An 18,384-nucleotide genomic window follows, 5' to 3' on the forward strand; every position below is an offset into this window, starting at 1 on the left:
GCCGTAATAGTTTTACAACGCCGTTCACGTTTAACGGAAAAATAGAGCGTAATTTGCCCTTAAGAATGCTCCGGAGAGAGAGAGAGAGAGAGAGAGAGAGAGAGAGATAGAGAGAGATCGAGAGAGAGAGAGAGAGAGAGAGAGAGAGAGAGAGAGAGAGAGAGAGAGAGAATTCCACTCGCCCTTATTTTATCTGAAGAGCACCAGTTTACGAAGGTAACATAAGTAAAATGAAAATAAATAAATCTCACAGACACGGCCTCCTCTGTTCGTCAAAAAGAAGTGAGAGAAAGAGGGAGTGAAGGGCGGGAGGGAGAGGGAGAGAGAATAACGGAAAAGGCTCCAGAGAAGGGAAACTCTGTTGTAAATAGAGGGAGGGAGGGAGGAGGGAGGACGGAGGCTGGGCATTGTGTATGGGAATAGACGGGGAAGGAAGGGTATCGGGCATTGCTTGATGAATGTTGACAGGCAGCTCCATTCGAGGGAGGTCCAGTTTCACTCTCAACAGCACTCGAGCGTCGGTAGAAATTACTTTTGGACGTCTTACTGTCTTTTTTTGCCGCAGTCTTCCCGTATCATCTAGCCTTTATTACCATCTTATTTACTGTCTTATTGTCCGTCAGATTTACTTTCTTAAAGAAGCTACAAAATAGGGAAGTAAGCGTTTTAATGAAGCATCGGCCTAGTTGCCTAAACTAAGGTATCTCGGCCTAAACCTCTGGTGGCCAAAACAGTCAAATTTTTCTCGTGTCGAAAATATAAAATTGATCAGAATTTGAAGACGACCTATATGGTATTTCGGCGATTTCCTTTATATTCAGACCGCAAGCAAATGTATATATATTTTTTTAAAGAACAGGAAACACACTTGACAATACAACTAAAAAATGAAGAAGAAGAAAAAAAAATACAACGCATGAAATGACGCGTTATGTTACGGTCAGTTACAGAAACCAAACGCCAATCCCAGCGACCTTGGACGAAGTTCCAAACCACATTAGAAAAAAAAATAATAGATCATAAAAATTGCTTTAATTTCGTCTTATTTAACGGAAGCTATACCCTTCGCAAGCATCGGAGGAACATTAACAATAGCCCTGGGTATGTAATGATGCCCACCGAATTCTCTCATTCTCTCTTTCCCACCCACATATTTACCATGCCATTCCTCCCCTCTTTGGATCTTTTTTTTTTCTTCTTCTTCTTTAACACGCTTTCTGTAGTACCGCCCCTCCCCAAACCCCCTAATGAGACGGGCCACAGGTCCCACCCACTAGGCTACTACCCAAGCACCACCAACCGTTCCTTAGTACCACACACCTAACCGACCATAAAAGTTTTAGTCTGCTTTAAAAATGATTTATATATATAAATATTTTTTAAAAATTATGGGCTTGATTGTAGGATAATGATTTGTGTTAGACTGATAATTTTTACGGACATGAAGATTTCGGATTGACCCGGTTGGTAAAGCCATGTAGACGTCTAGGACAGGTCGACAAACTTTGAAGGAGTGCTCGTCTGCATGGTGTGTATTTGTGTGTGTCTGTGTGTGTATTTAATACTAACAATCATTTACTCATAAACGCCATATACATATATGCCTTTAATACGTAAATAATGGCCAGTTTCAAATGCACGCCTGATTAACACAAACGGAAAGACTGTATGCACAGTTCGGACGTCAGAAGCACATTAAAAAATTGGAGTTATATTAGCAATAAGCCATGTATAAACAAAGGCATATTTATATAAAATACATATAGGCTACACACACACACACACACGGAGTATTGAATGTCTCATTTCAAAGCAACTCATACAAACAGACAAAATACGCGTTGCATTATGTATGTGCTTACACAGCGTGGTGAGATGTTTACAAATCTTATGCATTGAGGCGTGAGTTAGACCTATACTAGAAAATAGTTCGGTTATTATTTCCAGCCCTAATTATTTTTATTTCACTGTCCTAGAAAAGCAGGTTTCTTGTGAAAAAATGAAGAAGTGAACATTATGTAAATAGGGTATTTGTTGGTACATACCTCACAAAGGTTAGTCATAATACGAGGGTATTTTTAGTTGTTTAAAATTGCTGGTTTACGAAGAAAATTACCCACTTCTAAAGAGAAAGTAAATCACGCACACATATATATAGTATATATATATATTTATTTCTTATATATAGATATAATACATATATATAGATTATTATAATATATATATAATATATATATAGATATATATATATATAATTATATATGTGTGTGTGTGTGTGTGTGTGTGTGTGTGTCAGGTTAACAACAACAACAACAACAACAACAACAACAACAATAATAATAATAATAATAATAATAATAATAATAATAATAATAATAATAATAATAATAATAACATTTTGGTGTACTTCTTGCAATATTCCGTTACTCTCTTGTCCCAAATCTTCGTTAATCTTCGTTATCTTACATCTGCCATTACATTGTCCAGTACCACCTTCCCTTCCGGTCGGTAACACACACACACACACACATTCTCTTCCTTGCGATCATTTTTCTCACTTTGTTAAAACTTAAAATCGCTGGAGAGACTAGACCGATATGCTTATGTACATTCACAAAACGCCTTTGTTTACTAAGTAAGTCTAATGTAACAGATAAATAACAAAATAAACAAATAAATGAGTAAGTCAATAAATAAATGAATACACAAACAACTGAATAAATAAGTAAATATACGAACAAATCTTAAAATCGCTGAAGTTACTGAACCGATATTGCTAAACGTCTAAGTAAGTCTAATGTAATACGTAATACATTTATATATAAGAAAATAAATAAACTTAGAAGCAGAGAGAAATCGAAGCAACACGTGATGATGTTTCCTTTCCAAGTCCTGTGCAAGACGGACAACGCTGGGCTTCGTAAGTCTTCATTATAATAATTACCTCCTTCCTTCACCTGCCCTTGGATCCCAAGGGTCTCAAAGGGATGGAAAATACCCTTTATTTCATTATTTAGTCGAATATACAATGAACGCAGAAGAAATTTAAATGAGATAAAATTCATTTGCTTTTTTAAGGGCCATCTTGTTCCTAAGAGAGCAAGAAGAATGACACAGACATTAAGGATTAAAAAAAAAATTATTAAGGGCTGGTATTGGCAACTACCGACAAGCCACGAGAAGCAGATGTTCTCTCCTGGAGGATGAAACACGTGCTGAGGTCACCACGGGTGATCATTTTTAATGAAATTAACCCCCATCCCACCCATCCCATCCCATCCGGACTTATGTCAAGGGGCGCTGTACGCCCAAGAGTGATTTCAACTATACTTTTACCCAGATGAAATTCGCCTATGAGCGATCTCCTTCGACATCTCCGCCCAAACGCCCCATCTCGTTTCATCCAGGCCTTTTGTCAACGGTTGAAGAAGGACCTTTTCATGTGCCAAAAGACGTTCATTCCCCCCTTCCCCCGGCTCCCTCTTCCCCCTTATTCCAGGACCCACTTCTTTTTCTGTACCATCCGTCCCTTTAAGGGGCCTTGTGGGGTACCAACTGAAAAATAAATCAAAATCAATTCTTCTGTTGTATATAACTTTAAATTGATTAAATTAAGAAGCTTGACACCATGACCTTAAGTTGAACTCGTATTATAGCGACAAATATCCTCGCCATCAAGATTTTCTTATTGATAATAAACGAAATTTAAAGGAAAGAAGGAATGTTAAGACTTTTAAGTACTACAGAACACCTGGCCTCAGGCGTACCTACCCCTCCGAAGCGTTAATCCGAGACACTGACAATAAATATAACAAAATGTCTCAACAGTTACCCATAAAATCGCACTTAACATAATCATGTATAATAAAATTTAAGATTAAATAATTTTAGTGTATAAAAGCAGGATAAAGAATACAATATAGAGTATTCTATACCTGTCACGACGTTGGCATCCCTGCGCCTGGGATGTTTACCTTCCCCCATGTGGGGAAATGCAACGGTCGCTATGGCGGTCAATTCAGACGGGGATTCCACCTCGGAGGAACACAAGGCGTACAAGGAGCCGCCCCCGAGGACAGATGGACGCGTCGTAGCCTTCAAAATGCCCACGTTCACTGTGTTCGATGGCACTTTCATGGCGTTTTCGATGGTGACGTTCGTGGTGGACATTGGCACAGGTGAGTAGGAGGCAACCCACACAATGATGCTCTTTTACTAGCATCTCTTTTATCTCGACGATTTTAAACGTTCCTTGGACGTCATTCGCTTATTCGTGATGATGATGTTATTATTAACGCCCATTTAGGCATTTCTAATTGTATCTGTAGTGTGACATTGCTTAAACGTCATAGCAGGCCTGTCGGTAACTTTCATCCCAGGTAGTAAAGACCTATGGAAGCTGTTTTTTTCTCGATTTTGGATGTTATTTTGATGCCATTCGCTTATTCATGATGATTATGTTATTTTTAACATTTATTCACTCAGTTCTGCTCGTATCTGAACAGTTTCATTGCATATATGTCACATTATCTAGGTCAATCATTAACATTCATCCCAGGCATAGGCCTATGGAAGCTGTTTGATCCTAGTTCTCGATGATTTTAAATGTTATTTTGATGTCATTTGCTTATCTGTGATGATTAAAGTTGTTTTTACCATTTATTCATGCGTTTCTGCCTGCATCTGAGCAGTTTCATCGCATAAATGTCAGTAGGCCTGAGTAACTTTCACCCCAGGTAGGCCTATGGAGGCTGTTAGCCTGCTAGACTATATATCTATGCCCATTGACATATTTAAAGAGTATATTCATCCTAGATTATCAGAATGATAATTTCATTGTCACAGTATTGAGATTATAACTAACATTGAGCATTTCAGATACACCTATAGCTATGTACGTGTATAGGTAGTAGATAGGGTAGCTATTTTGGAAATAGCTAGCTATTTGAAGCCACTGCCTAATTGGCAAAAATATGCAGTGTCTTATATGGATAATTAAGGTAGTTGTCAGAGTAAATTAAAGAAATTTAAAGGGAAACTTAGCAAAATTGAGTAAGCACCCAGACAGGGGCTAGTTGTGACATAAACTGAGACATCAGATGCAATAGCAGGGTTCCCAGTAGTATGATAATGATTGTTAAATAGATGTACATTAGGGGTAGCCTGTTATATGTGTTAATTAACAAAATAACAAAAATGTTTATGGAAATAGAAGCCAGGGCATTTGTATATATCGTACAATACCTTTGCCTCTAGTTATGGGGCCCCTTGTGCATTAAATCCTTTCAGTTAACTATAAAACCTGGGAATCTTAATGAAAAATGATAAGGCTTGAATAATATTCTTTAGCGTGAGTGATTTTTCTCAGATAATATTACCTAGTTTTTAAAATAAATTATGGCCATTGAAAATTCATGTACGTACTGCATAATATGTCACAGCAATTATAATGAGCAAAATTACAGAGACCAAATGCGTGATGGATAGATCTATTTAATGAAGGTTTTGCTATCATTTAGTGTCTGATTGTGCATTTCAGATTTGAATTTAGTGGTCCGTTACTTCCTAGCCGGATCGTTGATATGGGCGGCACTTACGTTGATGCTGGTCATCTTTCCCGCGATTATTGTTATGATACTATCGATGAGATGGCACTTGGCAGATGGGCATCGTGTGACAAAAGTGTACTGGGCTGCGCATGTTACCCTGTGGGGGATATTACACAGGTAAGCCATCTTTTTGTTTGACAGGAGCTGTTTTAGTATCCTCAAGTCCGTTAAGTAACAAGGACTGCGCATTATAGCCATCACCTGAATATTTTCAAGATATCTTGCCAAATAGTAATTCCACAATTCTTGAATCAAACCGACCTGTAACCTGTACTTTACACCTTAACATTCCTTTTATGAAAGACATCTAAAAATGTGTCACATCTAAAATATCAGCATATGAAAAAATAATTTTAATGTAGCTGCTGATAAGTCACCCAAGTTGATGTCCATTGTTGATTAGAGTTTTACTGGACTTCTTTTCTGTATTAGTCTGTCATAATAGTACTCTGCTGTTGATGCCTGAGCATTCCTGCTTTTTTCATCATGCACATTTCAGGGTTCTTTTGTACGGGTGATTCAATTCTCCATATTGCTCTTGCCTCTTGTTCATCATCTGTTATTAGGCTAACAAATTGCTCTTTCTCTCTTAGAACATATCTAAATATGGATTCTATAACTGAGGTTTAGTGCTTCTGAATTCTTGCATACTTTCATATCCATTAATTTAATCCTCTGTTATCAACATTTTGGTTTTCATCAGTGCTTTAAATGTTCAACTCAAGACACAACTTCTGTCATGGCAGAAGTTTTGGCAGATATAGTCTTTACTGTATGGTCACTGGCTGTTCCTAGCCTTCTATTGCATTTCCATTAATCCTCTGGCCCCCAAAAATGGTTTTCATACCTTTGGGCCTTTAACCAAACATTTAAGTTTCTTGTAGAAAATACCGTAGATTTTGTCCCCAGTTCATTAAGAACTTAACATCATGAAATATGTGGAGTTCGCAAGTGGCTTAACTTTTATGTACGACTGTAAAGTTGTAACGAAAAATTGTAAGCTGTTATGAGTGATTTTCTTTAAAAAATCAGATAAAGCCAATGTTGTCTTGTTATTGCAGTATTATACAGCATTTTAGTTACATTTTTTTTGAGGGAGGAGCCATTATTTTAAAAGTTGAGAAGATGAAGCAAATATGAATATGACAAAAGAAGAAATTTGTCATTTCAGATACATCCTCATGTTCAAGACTGGGGTCAAAGCAAGACGCAGCCAAGACTTGGCTGATTATGACAATCTGTATCGACAGCAGAGCGACGTGTGTATGTTACGAATGTTTGAATCCTTCATGGAGTCTGCCCCACAGCTTGTCTTGCAGCTTTATATCATGATGTCCTTTCTCGAGTACACTGCTTGGACAGGTAAGAATGTCTATGTGAATTATCACACAAGTTACTATTGTCTGTACATGTCCCTTTTAGGCTAAGTGTTGCAGATTCTACTGTTACCTCCATGCACTTATGCAGCGTGGAAGTTTCTGCCGACATGAATAGTAATAGTATAACTAGTAGCACAACAAATAGGAGGTTTTACATTACTTTATTTTCTTCTAATGGGTATGGACAGGGCAGCTAAAAACTCAAAAAATAGCCGAAAATCACGAAAGAGGTTTCAAGGTGTGGACAGTAGTTTTGAAGAGTAAGATTTTTCCACAAATTACATCATGAGGATAAAATGATATGTTCTTTCTCTCAATTTCTGTTCTGTTTTTTCTTCCAGCTCTCACAGCTTTTACTTCCATGGTTTCGCTGGCCTGGGGAATTGCTGCGTACACTAAGGCCATGAGAAATGCCCGTCTAGACAAGCACAAAATGACAATATCCGGCCTCACCCTTCAGACGTTTTGGCGGATAGGAATGATAGCAGCGAGAGTGGCATCTCTGGCGCTGGTTGCCACTGTGCTTAAAGGATGGCTGCTTCTAGTCATGGGTAAGGACTCAAGTCAGTTTTCTTGTTTTAGTATTAATCATGGACAATGCAATACATATAATGTTTGGTTTACCTTGGAGTAAATTTTAGTTGGTTTTAGATGTAAGTACACCTTATAGCTTTTAATGTCTTGTTCTGCTGCTGCATATTTTCCCTGTATTAGATGTTGGTATACTGGTAATTTATTAAACAGGAATTCTTTACGTCTCCTCTGTTCAAATGAAAGCACAGAAAGCTTCGTCAGGTGTCAAACAGTACAACAGTTGATGATCCTGCAAATCTGAAGGATCCCAAGGGAGGAATACATTTGGCACCCAAAGAGCACATTCAGTTTCACTGAAGCAGACTTTGCCAGGGCCATGATGACATCTTTCTAGGACATGCCATTATAAATTTCTAAGCACAAAATGCTGATAGACCAGATGTGTCCCAATTTTCAAACATTGTGGTAGAAAACATGTGATGAGAAAGAGATAAGAAAATTGGTTTTCAAAGCATTAAAAAAGACAAATTTTCATCAGCCCATTCAAAGTCACTATCTAGGTATGTTTGAAAGTATTTAGTTTTAGTTTTCCTTAGAAAGCAGTTAGTATTTGTTTTTATTTTTCTTTCAGGCGCACACATGATTGCAATGTTCCTTTGGGTTGTACGTCAAAAGACGGGAATCAGTGCGGTTAAATGGGAAGAGAATCTATTCAACTTCATTATGGCTGTGACATATTGTTTCTGTTTTTTCAACCTGAAGGTATGTTTGAGCAGGGATTATTGCTGTAATAGTCTGAATTTTTCTATTCTTTCAGGAGCAGTGGCTGTATATCCTTAGGCTGTGGTATAAGTTGTGCTAACCTTGCTTTTATGTAGAAAATCAGAGTGCTCACGTTGCAAAAGTGATGGTAATATGAGAAAGATGGGGCAGTAGTTACCCTGTAGTGCTCAACCCTATATGATAAATTCTGACCATATAGGACATGGCACTGTTCCAAAGCTTGGACCAGTTTGTTTTCATTCTGGGTACTTTGAAGACCAGTGACTTCTTTAAATCAAATCATGATAAAACTAAATGTGGAAATCTTTTGTTCACTAGATTTACAAGGAAAATGGTACAGCAATTGATAATTTGTAATGGCACACATGAGTAATACAAGGTTTTTACAAAATAAATGTACACAATATTGTTTGTTAAATAATACATGATATTCCAGGAAGGACATTCAAGGTGGAGGATGATAGCATTCTATGTCGTGATAATAATCGAAAACAGTGCTTTTGTGATCACATACTTTTTTCTTGGACATCATGATGTCTGGTTGAAGTACACAGCTCTTGGCATTGTGTTTGGAGGAATGACTGTAGGCAAGTAATATTTTGAGTAGTGTGTAGTCATGTTACTTACTTCATGTTATCCATTTTTTCCTGATAAATATCCAAGTTCTGGAATATCTTTTGTATGTATTAATAGCTGTGTTCATATAAGTACAAGCTTCCATTATTATATCTATTTGGAATTGAAAATGTACAGCATCCTTGCATCAAAATTTTACCAATAACAAGAACTTCATATCTTTCAGGGCTAATGTGCTTGATCCTATATTATCGATTTTTTCATCCAATGGGACCACTGAATCCATTTGAGAAATGGACAAAGCACACGCAGGCGGACGCTGAAAAGGGCGAGAGGTTAAAAGATGGCCAGGAGATTCACAGTAAAAAGTGCTCTGAAACAAAACAAGTTTGTGTCTACAGAGCATCTATCAGACGGAATATCAAGTCCCTGTATCCTCAAGAACCCAGGTCTCCTGCATGGTAAGAGCATTTGTTTTAACAGGGTTAGAGCTGTACAGGTCATTTGATGCAGCTATTTTTCTGACTCGGTTGATCTTAGTCTTAAATTTTCTCCTTTTAAAAATGCTTGAAAAGTGTTAGAATAAAAAAGCTTGCTTAATATGGAAGAGTCAGTTTTCTCAGATAAGGCTAGATTTTGATTGTTTAAAGTACATTTCTTCCAGCTTTCATTTTTAACAAGGATTGCCCTCATTAATGTTTATATTGTCCTAATTTTAATCCTGTGAAACAATGGCCATTAGTATTGATTGCACTCAGCAGTCTGGTTATACTATAATTTTATTTCTGTAAATTTTACCGTATAATTGACTGGCAAGGTTTAAAAAGTTTTTAATGTTTAAATAAATGGTTTGCTTGAATCATGTATTGGTGACAGGGAGACCATGTTACTGAGATAAACATTTCTTTTCAGTATTTTATCTGCACCTGGCATCAGCTTGAACAGCTCCCCTGCCTCAGAGGCCACAGAATCAAAGTCTTCACTCCATTTGAATTATAACAAGCCCTCGGAAGTCATGTGCTCTGTGCAAGATCTTCTTGCTAATGTATCTAACATGAGTGAGTTGAATGTTAGTGCTTCTGCTGAAACAGTTCAGGATACATCTGGGGTAAATAATTTGCCCGTTGTTAGTCAAGAAGAAATGAATGGTCCCAGTTCCTTTGAACAAAGCATGACTCGAGAGCTCAACATTAGACTCTCGTCCTCTGATTTTAAAGCTCCTCTGCTGTTGGAAGAGGCCACAGTTCCTTGTGATGGCACAGATACTTTGGATACCCCTCGATCAGTAGCAAGTCAGAGTAGTTCCCAGAGTGCAGCTTGTCAGGGTATTTCCACTCATTCCAGCCCCAACAGCATTGGTGTTCCTCACATTGCAGGTACCACTAATCACAATAGCTTAAGGAAGGAGTTATCAACGAGTATATTAAGAACTAGCATAAGAAAAAATAATAGAGCCACAGTGTCTGATTCTGATATGAAGTTAAACTCTCTTCCACATCTCACAACAAGTACTGTTGATGTTACGTCCAGGTCTTACCAAGAGCCTGTCTTGGATACAATGGAAAACTCCAGTGCAGTCAAACCTCCTAATGTAGAGTTAGCTGTGATAGATAAAATGCACATAATAGAAGTTGAATCCTCAGGCTTGAGTTCAGAAAATCAGTCCGATTATGAAAATGTTTATGAAAATCAATCGGACACGAAAAGGGATTTACCTCCTAAACCGCCCAACCTTCTTGTCGATAATCTCGATGAAACTCGTACCACTCATTCGTCCATACCTCATGATTATGAGAACATTTGTGCAGTTAATATAAACAGAGCCATGTGGGGTGTGAGACACTGGAAGACTTACTCTGACATTGAAGACAGAATACACGATAATAGTACTGTCAAAGAAAGACTAAAATTATTGGACAGCACGTTAGCTTCTAGTCAATGCTCAGATTACAGTATTCTAAAGATAGCTCAAGGTCGCAGATCCATAAGTATGATGGAAGACAGTGACTCTGTGTTATCTAGATCCCTCCCAGACCTAAGTGCAGTTCGTCTTGAGACGTGTTTTGAGGACCCAGAGGAAGAAGTAGAGGAAAAAGTTTGTGCTGAAGATGACAATAGGTTAATGAGCATGCTGAATCAACTTAGAGCTAACAGACCCTTTAACAAATCAAATTCTGTAGATGATATACCAAACTATGAAACAATTTGGGTTGGGGACATCGAGAAGCCAGAGAATAGTGATGCATCTTCCCAGATGAATTCCCTGAATAGCAAGTCATCACTGGTTGTTACCATTGGTGATGTTCGTGCCAAAGAATCCCTTTGTAACCTCTATTACTCCACTATGTCTGATCTCTCATTCAGATATTATAGTGAGAGGATGAGGAATAATTGCTCTGGACTTTCTCATGCTTCAAGGCGAAGCAACAGAGAAAGTACAAAGGAAATGGTAAGAGCCATTTCTGTTCCAGACAGCAAAACATTGTTAGAGGTCAGTGAAATGATAGAAGAACAGAAGCAGCTTGAACAGGAAAAGGTTACTGTGGAAGGAGAGGTGAGGCCAGAAAATCAAGACAGACTTTTTGTGCAAGCTACTGACACTCCTCTTGGGACAGGCGAACAGTCTCGGCCAAGAAGAAAGTTTTCCATGCTTCGGGAACGATTTGAAAGTCCATGGACTCCAAAGAAGTCTCCCATGAAGCAGGGGCAGTTAGCTCAGAGACGGAACTCATTCCAGGACAGAACGGCAAAAGCTCTTCAAGCAGGCATGAAAGTGTTTCGAAGACCAAGAGTCCATGTTATCACCCCCAAAAAAGGTGATGATAAGGACACACCTCGCCTTAAGAGTCCATTTAGGTCTAAAAATACAACTCCAACACCTCCAGCTATTAAAATTAATTGCGACCATCACGTGGATTCCAAAATTGACAAGAAAACTGATGAGGCCGTGAAACTGCCTTCTCATGTGACACCCCAAAGAAGAGGTATGGTTGACCACAAGCTTACTAAGAGTACTCCAAAAACAAGTACACCTGACAACACCAAACAGTCAGCAAAGAAGACTCCTATTAATGCATTAGATACAAACAAAGCTAAAGCACTGAAAGATGGTCCAAAGACAAGCACTCCAGAGGGAAACAAACAAGTCCAGATGAGTATTCTCAGCTCGGTGTCGAGTGTTGTCCCTTCCCCACCAGAAGGCCTTCAGAAGCTAGAAGTTTTAGATCAACGAAGGCTGCCTCTTTCTGAGAATCTTCATTTCGAAAGTACCTCAAAATCTTCATGTTCACAGGGTGTTCAGGAATCCACATCGAACGGAGCGGTGCCTAAAAGACCAATGTGTGGAACTCTGATGCCGGCAAAAAGTGCTGTTAATTTAAGGGTTTCTAGGGTGGTGACTGAAGAAAATGTACAGAACATTGCAGGTGTTATATCAAACTCAGGTATGCAAGCTTCCCAGTCCCTCCTGAGCTTGCAGGCACTCAAGACGAGTTCTCAAAGCCAAGCCATGTTCACAGGTTTCCTTGGGCTTCCTCAGGTACAGCGTGAAACAAAATCCACCATAAATATAGTCGAGTCCATCTGCAGCCCAACTAGACATGGAAATGTTACAGTCAGTCGTAGCATCATCCTTTCATCTCCACAGTCACCCAAGTTCAATATGCAGAAATCAACACTGTCGCCAAATTCAAAAATTTTCTCAAGAAGGATATAATCTGATGGTCTTCTCTTGGCAGTATACAGAGTGGGTGACTATAAATGCGTTGAGGTGAAACATGATAATTTCCTTTCGAATATCTCTACTTAATTTCAGGTGAAACCTTTACAATTGTTATAAAATACTCAGTTTTACAAAGTAAGAGATGTGACTTGTACCCTTCTTACCCCAAGTGATTCTCAGATTTACAAAACTTGGATTTTTGTCTTACAAGGAAGGGTATTTTAATATGTTTGTTTAAATTCACTGGGGGTTTGTCCATACAAAACTTTGTCTACTTTTGGTCGTGAAATGGAGATCAAATCTGTATATTTTCAAAAGAATACCTAATGCATAGAATTTTATCAAAGAAAAGGATTCCTCTCCATTCATTGGTGTTTCTCATTGTAGATATTTGCGAAGTATTTAAGAAAAGCCTCGTTGTCTATTAGTTCGTGTGTAAATCATTGGAGCGTACCTTTATAATATAGCTATGACTGATGCTAGTCTATAAATGCATGAATAGTCATGTAAGAAATGTCCCCTCACATTCATAACAATGTCTGTTACATACTCTTACTAATCTGTCTTTAAGAGCAAAGAATTTATTTTTATTTAACAATTTTGTCTATAAATTAATATAATTTTCTTAATTTTTTCACTCCTATTGCTCATATTGGCTAAACCATCATGTCTTCCATTACATTTGTATATACTCACTAGTTAACATTTACTGGTACTTAAGTTTTAACAAAATGTATACCAAATATTTAAAAGTCACAAAGGTAATTTTATTTAGTGTAAGTTGAGTAACAAATGACTTCATTGTAGTGCTATGTATTGTTGTCATTTATTTTTCTTACCCAGTGATTAGATGATACTGTGTTTCATGTACTTTTATCATTTGTTTCCACTTTGGATTCTTAGACATATCTTCTAAATCTGCCATTACAAAGATGCAACTACGGTAGTGAAAGAAATTTTGAGAATACAAGGTTTGGACATATTTATAATTTCAAACAGACAAGTAACTCAAATGTCTTTGTTTTGTAACTGTAAATATGTGTTTAATATTCATCTTCATGTAAAAATTGATTGTTCCATCAGAATATATGTTCTGTTATCCATGTTGCTCTAAATGCCAGTAGGTAATGAAATAGTCTGTTGGAATTTGAAATGACTATAAAAGGTGTTTATCAGTGGTCACAAAGAGTGTTGGTCAAGCAGGTTTTGATTGGAGAATGAAATTTTACTAGAAATGTGAATTATCCATGGCAGAGTCACTCACCACTGACATTCTTCTCTGTTTGCAAAGAATAAAGGCATATTTGATTTTGCTTCGAATCATCTGTTTCTCTTAATCAGTTCATACATTGTCAGTGGTTAAAACTTAGTATCTTTCAAGTTTGTCTGCAGACTTAAATGTTTACTTACTATTTGGCATGTGAGTTCTGTGTTTGACTCCTGCTTGGGCACCCTGCAAAATATTCATTGTTATTTGATAAGGTTTTCTAGTCGATGAAACCAATTGTTGACCATATTCTGGAATGATGAGTAAGCACACTACTGGTACAAGTCTTCCCTAATTTGGTGATGGAAATGTTCTTGACAAAACCTTGGTGAATATGAATGTACTCAATAGATGTCTGTTGGTTTCCATTCTTGAAGTGTAAATTGTATTCCAAATGAGGGCAAGGGAAATTTTCACAGGTGTTGTTCCTTCTTGCTGAAACTGTTTTCTTCCCAACTGGCTTTTATCTGGTACATTTTTAGTTGTATTCAACCATTTTGCTTATAATTTTGGCATTCTTGGTTGTTTATGCCAAGAGCAAAGGGAGTTTCTACCAAACAATTCAAGCTTGGTCTTTGCGGGCTGTCCCAGTTTTGGTGTAGCAGTGGTTACTTGGAATGATACAGTATTCAACTGGAAAAATGGGTTGATATAGTTTCTTTTCAATGTACAGGTCAAGTGTCTCTATAGTGGCCTCGTTCCTGGCTCCTTGGTCTTTGCTGAGGCTCGGGAGTACAAAGAATCTAGGTCATCCGTGAGAGCAGTCATTTATTTAGCTGAGAAGACCTGTCTGAAGACATAGCCATTCTCAGACACTGTTTGATGAAATCTGGTCCTCTTGTGTTTGGAGCCTAAGTGAGAGATGCAAAGCAAACAAGGGAGCTTTACCACACTCCACTATTCACTGCTTTTGTTTTTGCAACCACTGATTCATTCAGTAGTTAATGGTCTATTTCACTACCTAACAGGCACTTGGAGCAAGGGCTTGTACATAATAAATTATGAATTTGAATTTTTTCATGAATGTTTATATAGTTCTAATTATTCTTAAATTTTAATTTTTAATTTATTTTGTAATTGATTATTTTAAGAAAAGTGAATTCAGTTCCTCTAAATATTCAAATAATTACAACTAAAGGAATTTGCCTCATACCAAAGTTCAAATTCTCTTTTAAAAAATATTGGCATAGTGTATCATTTACTGTGTACATGAAAACTACTTGTCTAGATGACCAAAACTGTAATATAACTGCACTTAATAAATTTTTTATAATAACTGAGTTTTGAAGACCTTTATTGTTTGAATACAGACTGATTGACCATGTAGAACCATCATTTGTGGTTTAGAATGACCCCAGACACACATAAGTTCTTATATCTTGTGAACAAAAGTAGCTGGGCAGTTGTCTACACTTCCATGAATAGTTCCCGAAGTTTTGCTCTGACATTTGGAATGTTTCTTCATTTGTATTTCCTCAAATTAATACTCTGATCATGAATAATTTAATCCCTTGCTATTTTAAAATAATATATACAATGTATACTGTATATATTTAAACTGCTGTTACATCAAACAATTTTTATAAAAATTTTTCAATAAAACCTTTTAGTCACATAGTAAGTAGAAGTGCCAACTTCTACTTGAAACAATGAAGAGGTTAGTTATTAACTATAGATGGGTTGAAGGCATGTGCATGAACTCGGCTACTTGGTATACAAGACATAAGAATGTATACATCATGGAGCATTTGGACCAAAAATTAGGGCTCGTAAGATTATTGATCGGTCTGTATAAAAAAAATATACTTATAAAAAGTTAAACTGTAGAGGATTTATCTTGAGTTTGATCAGAAGAGGAATCAAAGCTTTTGGCTATTCAGGGGACTGAAAATAGAATATATAAACAAAGGTTTGGTCTGCAAGTTGAGCTCTGAAATTCTTGATTTATGATGGCAAAATGTTCCACTACAATTGTATACATTACTTGGAGAGCACATCTGGTACTACCAGAGAACTAGATAATAATGTTAGTAGAGATTTCTAAATATAGTTAGATAATTCTAGATATGCTACCCAATTCCAGTACAGTACACTGTTCTACCTAAAAGAAAAAATGAGCTTTATTATTTTTATGGGATTCATATGTATTTGCTGAGGGAATTTGTTTTTTCCAAGAACCATTGGGCCTCCATTGCTTATTTGCATTGGCTACCTGACCAGGCTTCCCTCTTGTTCCTTAATTAAGCAACCACTGTCAAGTTTGCATTAAAATTCTGTCACCAAAGACTCCAGACTGTTAATATGACATTTCCCTAATGAGACTATATGTCATTTCATTCCCTATCTTTCCATGAACTTTGACTCAGACTGCATAGTTAGAACTTACTTCCTTTAAAACTGCCAGTCTTTTGAGTTTTCTCATTCCCCATCCTTCTCCTTATTCTGTGTTTTCTATTCCATTTCTTCATGGTGTCCATTATTTTGTCCCAACTAGTTTCCCTCCCTCTTCATTATGTTGCTCCTCCCATCAGCTTCTGTATAGAAACATGCATTCAAGGATGAGCTTGAGAAACTAAATCAGTTTATTCTGACTTAAGATAATATGACCCACTGACAGTTGACCCAGGTACCTACTCCCACACTTTCACAAAATATCAAGAATTCGACATGACCTTCTTTTGAAAAAAAATGATAAAAGGTTTTTAAAAAAATAAGTTTTGCTAAAATTCTTTTATGCTAAATTACAGTTATATTAATTTGAAAGTTCTATAATTAAAACTTGAAACAGGGCAAGCTTCGAGTTTATGAAAGAGGTTCAGTTGTACGTTTTGACCAGACTTGTCAATAGTAATCAGCTTGATTACAGTATCAGTCTATTGTACATTTATAATGACATAGCAACAGCTCATTCTACAACAGCCCAAATCTTGAGCATAGCTGGGTGAAATTCTCTGATACCACCATGAAGGCAAAAGTAATCAAAACTAATGACTGAAAAACATAAATTTTCATAAAATTTATAATTAGGTTAATACTTACCTGCTATTAAACATAAGCAATGTCTCTGCACCAATTGGCAAGTTAGCGTTCAAACAAAAGAAGACAAAGATTGCTGGTAGTACTAGACATACATCTGGGTCAGCCTAGCAATCTTTTGTTTGAATGCCAACTTGCCTATCAGCACAGAGATATAAGCTATTTTTAACAGTAGGTAAAATTCATCGCAATTAAAGTTATAAATAACTTGACAATTATAGTCAGCATTGTAAAAAAAAAAATTGTCATGAACAAATCACTCTACAAGAAAACAGCTACAATACCAAAATGCAAATATTTAATGACAGGATATTGTAGCTAATTCTTTGTGTGTCTATATTTCCTACCTATGCTTCCAGCACCAAAGATATATACTTTATGCTTGTTATCATTACAGTCTTGACTTTCTCTCTATCCTCATCTGGCTACAAAATCCTGTATGCTGACTAAATTGGTGTTGCAACAGTTGTCTCTACAAAGGGCATCTTTCTCCTACCCATAGCATTAATAATGTAGTCTGAATTTACCTCTCAATAACTTCTTTTAAAATTAGGTGAGTTCACAGTTTGATTTAGGCGATATCTTAACTGAGGTCAGGATCATCAATTCATCATAAGGAACATCTTAGAAGTGAATTGCACAGCAAGGTCATATGATCTGAAGGGCCATTGTGGATACTATTAAGGCCTTAAATTATATAGGTTGATGCCCATCTTGTATTTTTTGATGGTTACTGTGGCTGGCCTTCAGAGGTTTCTGGGCCTAGATGCTTACACTTCAACATAATGTGTCAAAATTACATTGTTTTGTGATTTCCTTTCTTTATTCTAGCTGACTCTGGTACGTAATGAACAGTCATTGGAAGTCTGGTAAAATCTGTACTCTCTTCATCTAAGCTTTCTAGCAATGTTTCCAAAAATTTTCAAACATACACCAAAGTGCACAAAAATCATATTAAGATTTAAGAGACAGAATTACTGTAGTCAAAAGTGGAGAGAAGAATCAACTACTATACGGAAAACAAGTTCTGTTTTGAACCGACTATCCACATGCCAATGTTCATCATAAATGCTTTCATACTTTCATAAATCCATAAAAAGAAATTAAAATTTATACTTTAACCTTCAATAGCGTATAGGAATTTCACACACCAGCTCTGCAGTTAACAGATGCTAAACCAACCTTTACAGATTCGTCTAATAGCCAACTACAGGATTCCCCTTTGAGCTTTAGAATTGAGAGTCAGTTTTTAGAAATTAAAACATTTTAGATAAAATATATTATGCTTGTTTTACAACTGTATTATACTTGCCAAACCCCAAAAAAATCCGGCAAGTGGAGACAGTAACACTTGAAAGTTTTAACAAGTGAAAAAATAGATTTATAAAAGGAATATGACATTCAGATAATTCAGTAGAGATAATGGTAGAATAAGTAATATTAAATAAAGTATTCCAACACTTATTTCAAACACTATTA

General features: G+C 36.7%; 1 protein-coding gene across 1 annotated transcript; it reads left to right on the forward strand.

The window, feature by feature from the left end:
• The first annotated feature begins 3,975 nt into the window (after window positions 1-3,975).
• On the forward strand, window positions 3,976-15,469 carry LOC135214407 (uncharacterized). Its single transcript, XM_064248677.1, has 8 exons — window positions 3,976-4,178; window positions 5,540-5,726; window positions 6,781-6,971; window positions 7,330-7,539; window positions 8,154-8,284; window positions 8,742-8,892; window positions 9,108-9,342; window positions 9,794-15,469. The coding sequence occupies exons 1-8, from the start codon at window positions 3,983-3,985 to the stop codon at window positions 12,594-12,596; spliced, it is 4,104 nt and encodes a 1,367-aa protein (XP_064104747.1). The 5' UTR covers window positions 3,976-3,982; the 3' UTR covers window positions 12,597-15,469.
• Window positions 15,470-18,384: the final 2,915 nt, after the last annotated feature.

The sequence above is a fragment of the Macrobrachium nipponense genome, chromosome 45 (assembly GCF_015104395.2).
Source record: "Macrobrachium nipponense isolate FS-2020 chromosome 45, ASM1510439v2, whole genome shotgun sequence".
NCBI classification, from domain to species: domain Eukaryota; kingdom Metazoa; phylum Arthropoda; class Malacostraca; order Decapoda; family Palaemonidae; genus Macrobrachium; species Macrobrachium nipponense.

What these genes read in the sequence shown, in the direction of transcription:
- LOC135214407 (XM_064248677.1), top strand. Translation starts at nt 3,983, where the DNA reads ATGTGGGGAAATGCAACGGTCGCTATGGCGGTCAATTCAGACGGGGAT. An exon ending in TCTGTTTTTTCAACCTGAAG is followed by an intron (nt 8,285 to 8,741) that starts GTATGTTTGAGC and finishes ATGATATTCCAG; the next exon opens with GAAGGACATTCAAGGTGGAG. An exon ending in GAACCCAGGTCTCCTGCATG is followed by an intron (nt 9,343 to 9,793) that starts GTAAGAGCATTT and finishes ATTTCTTTTCAG; the next exon opens with TATTTTATCTGCACCTGGCA.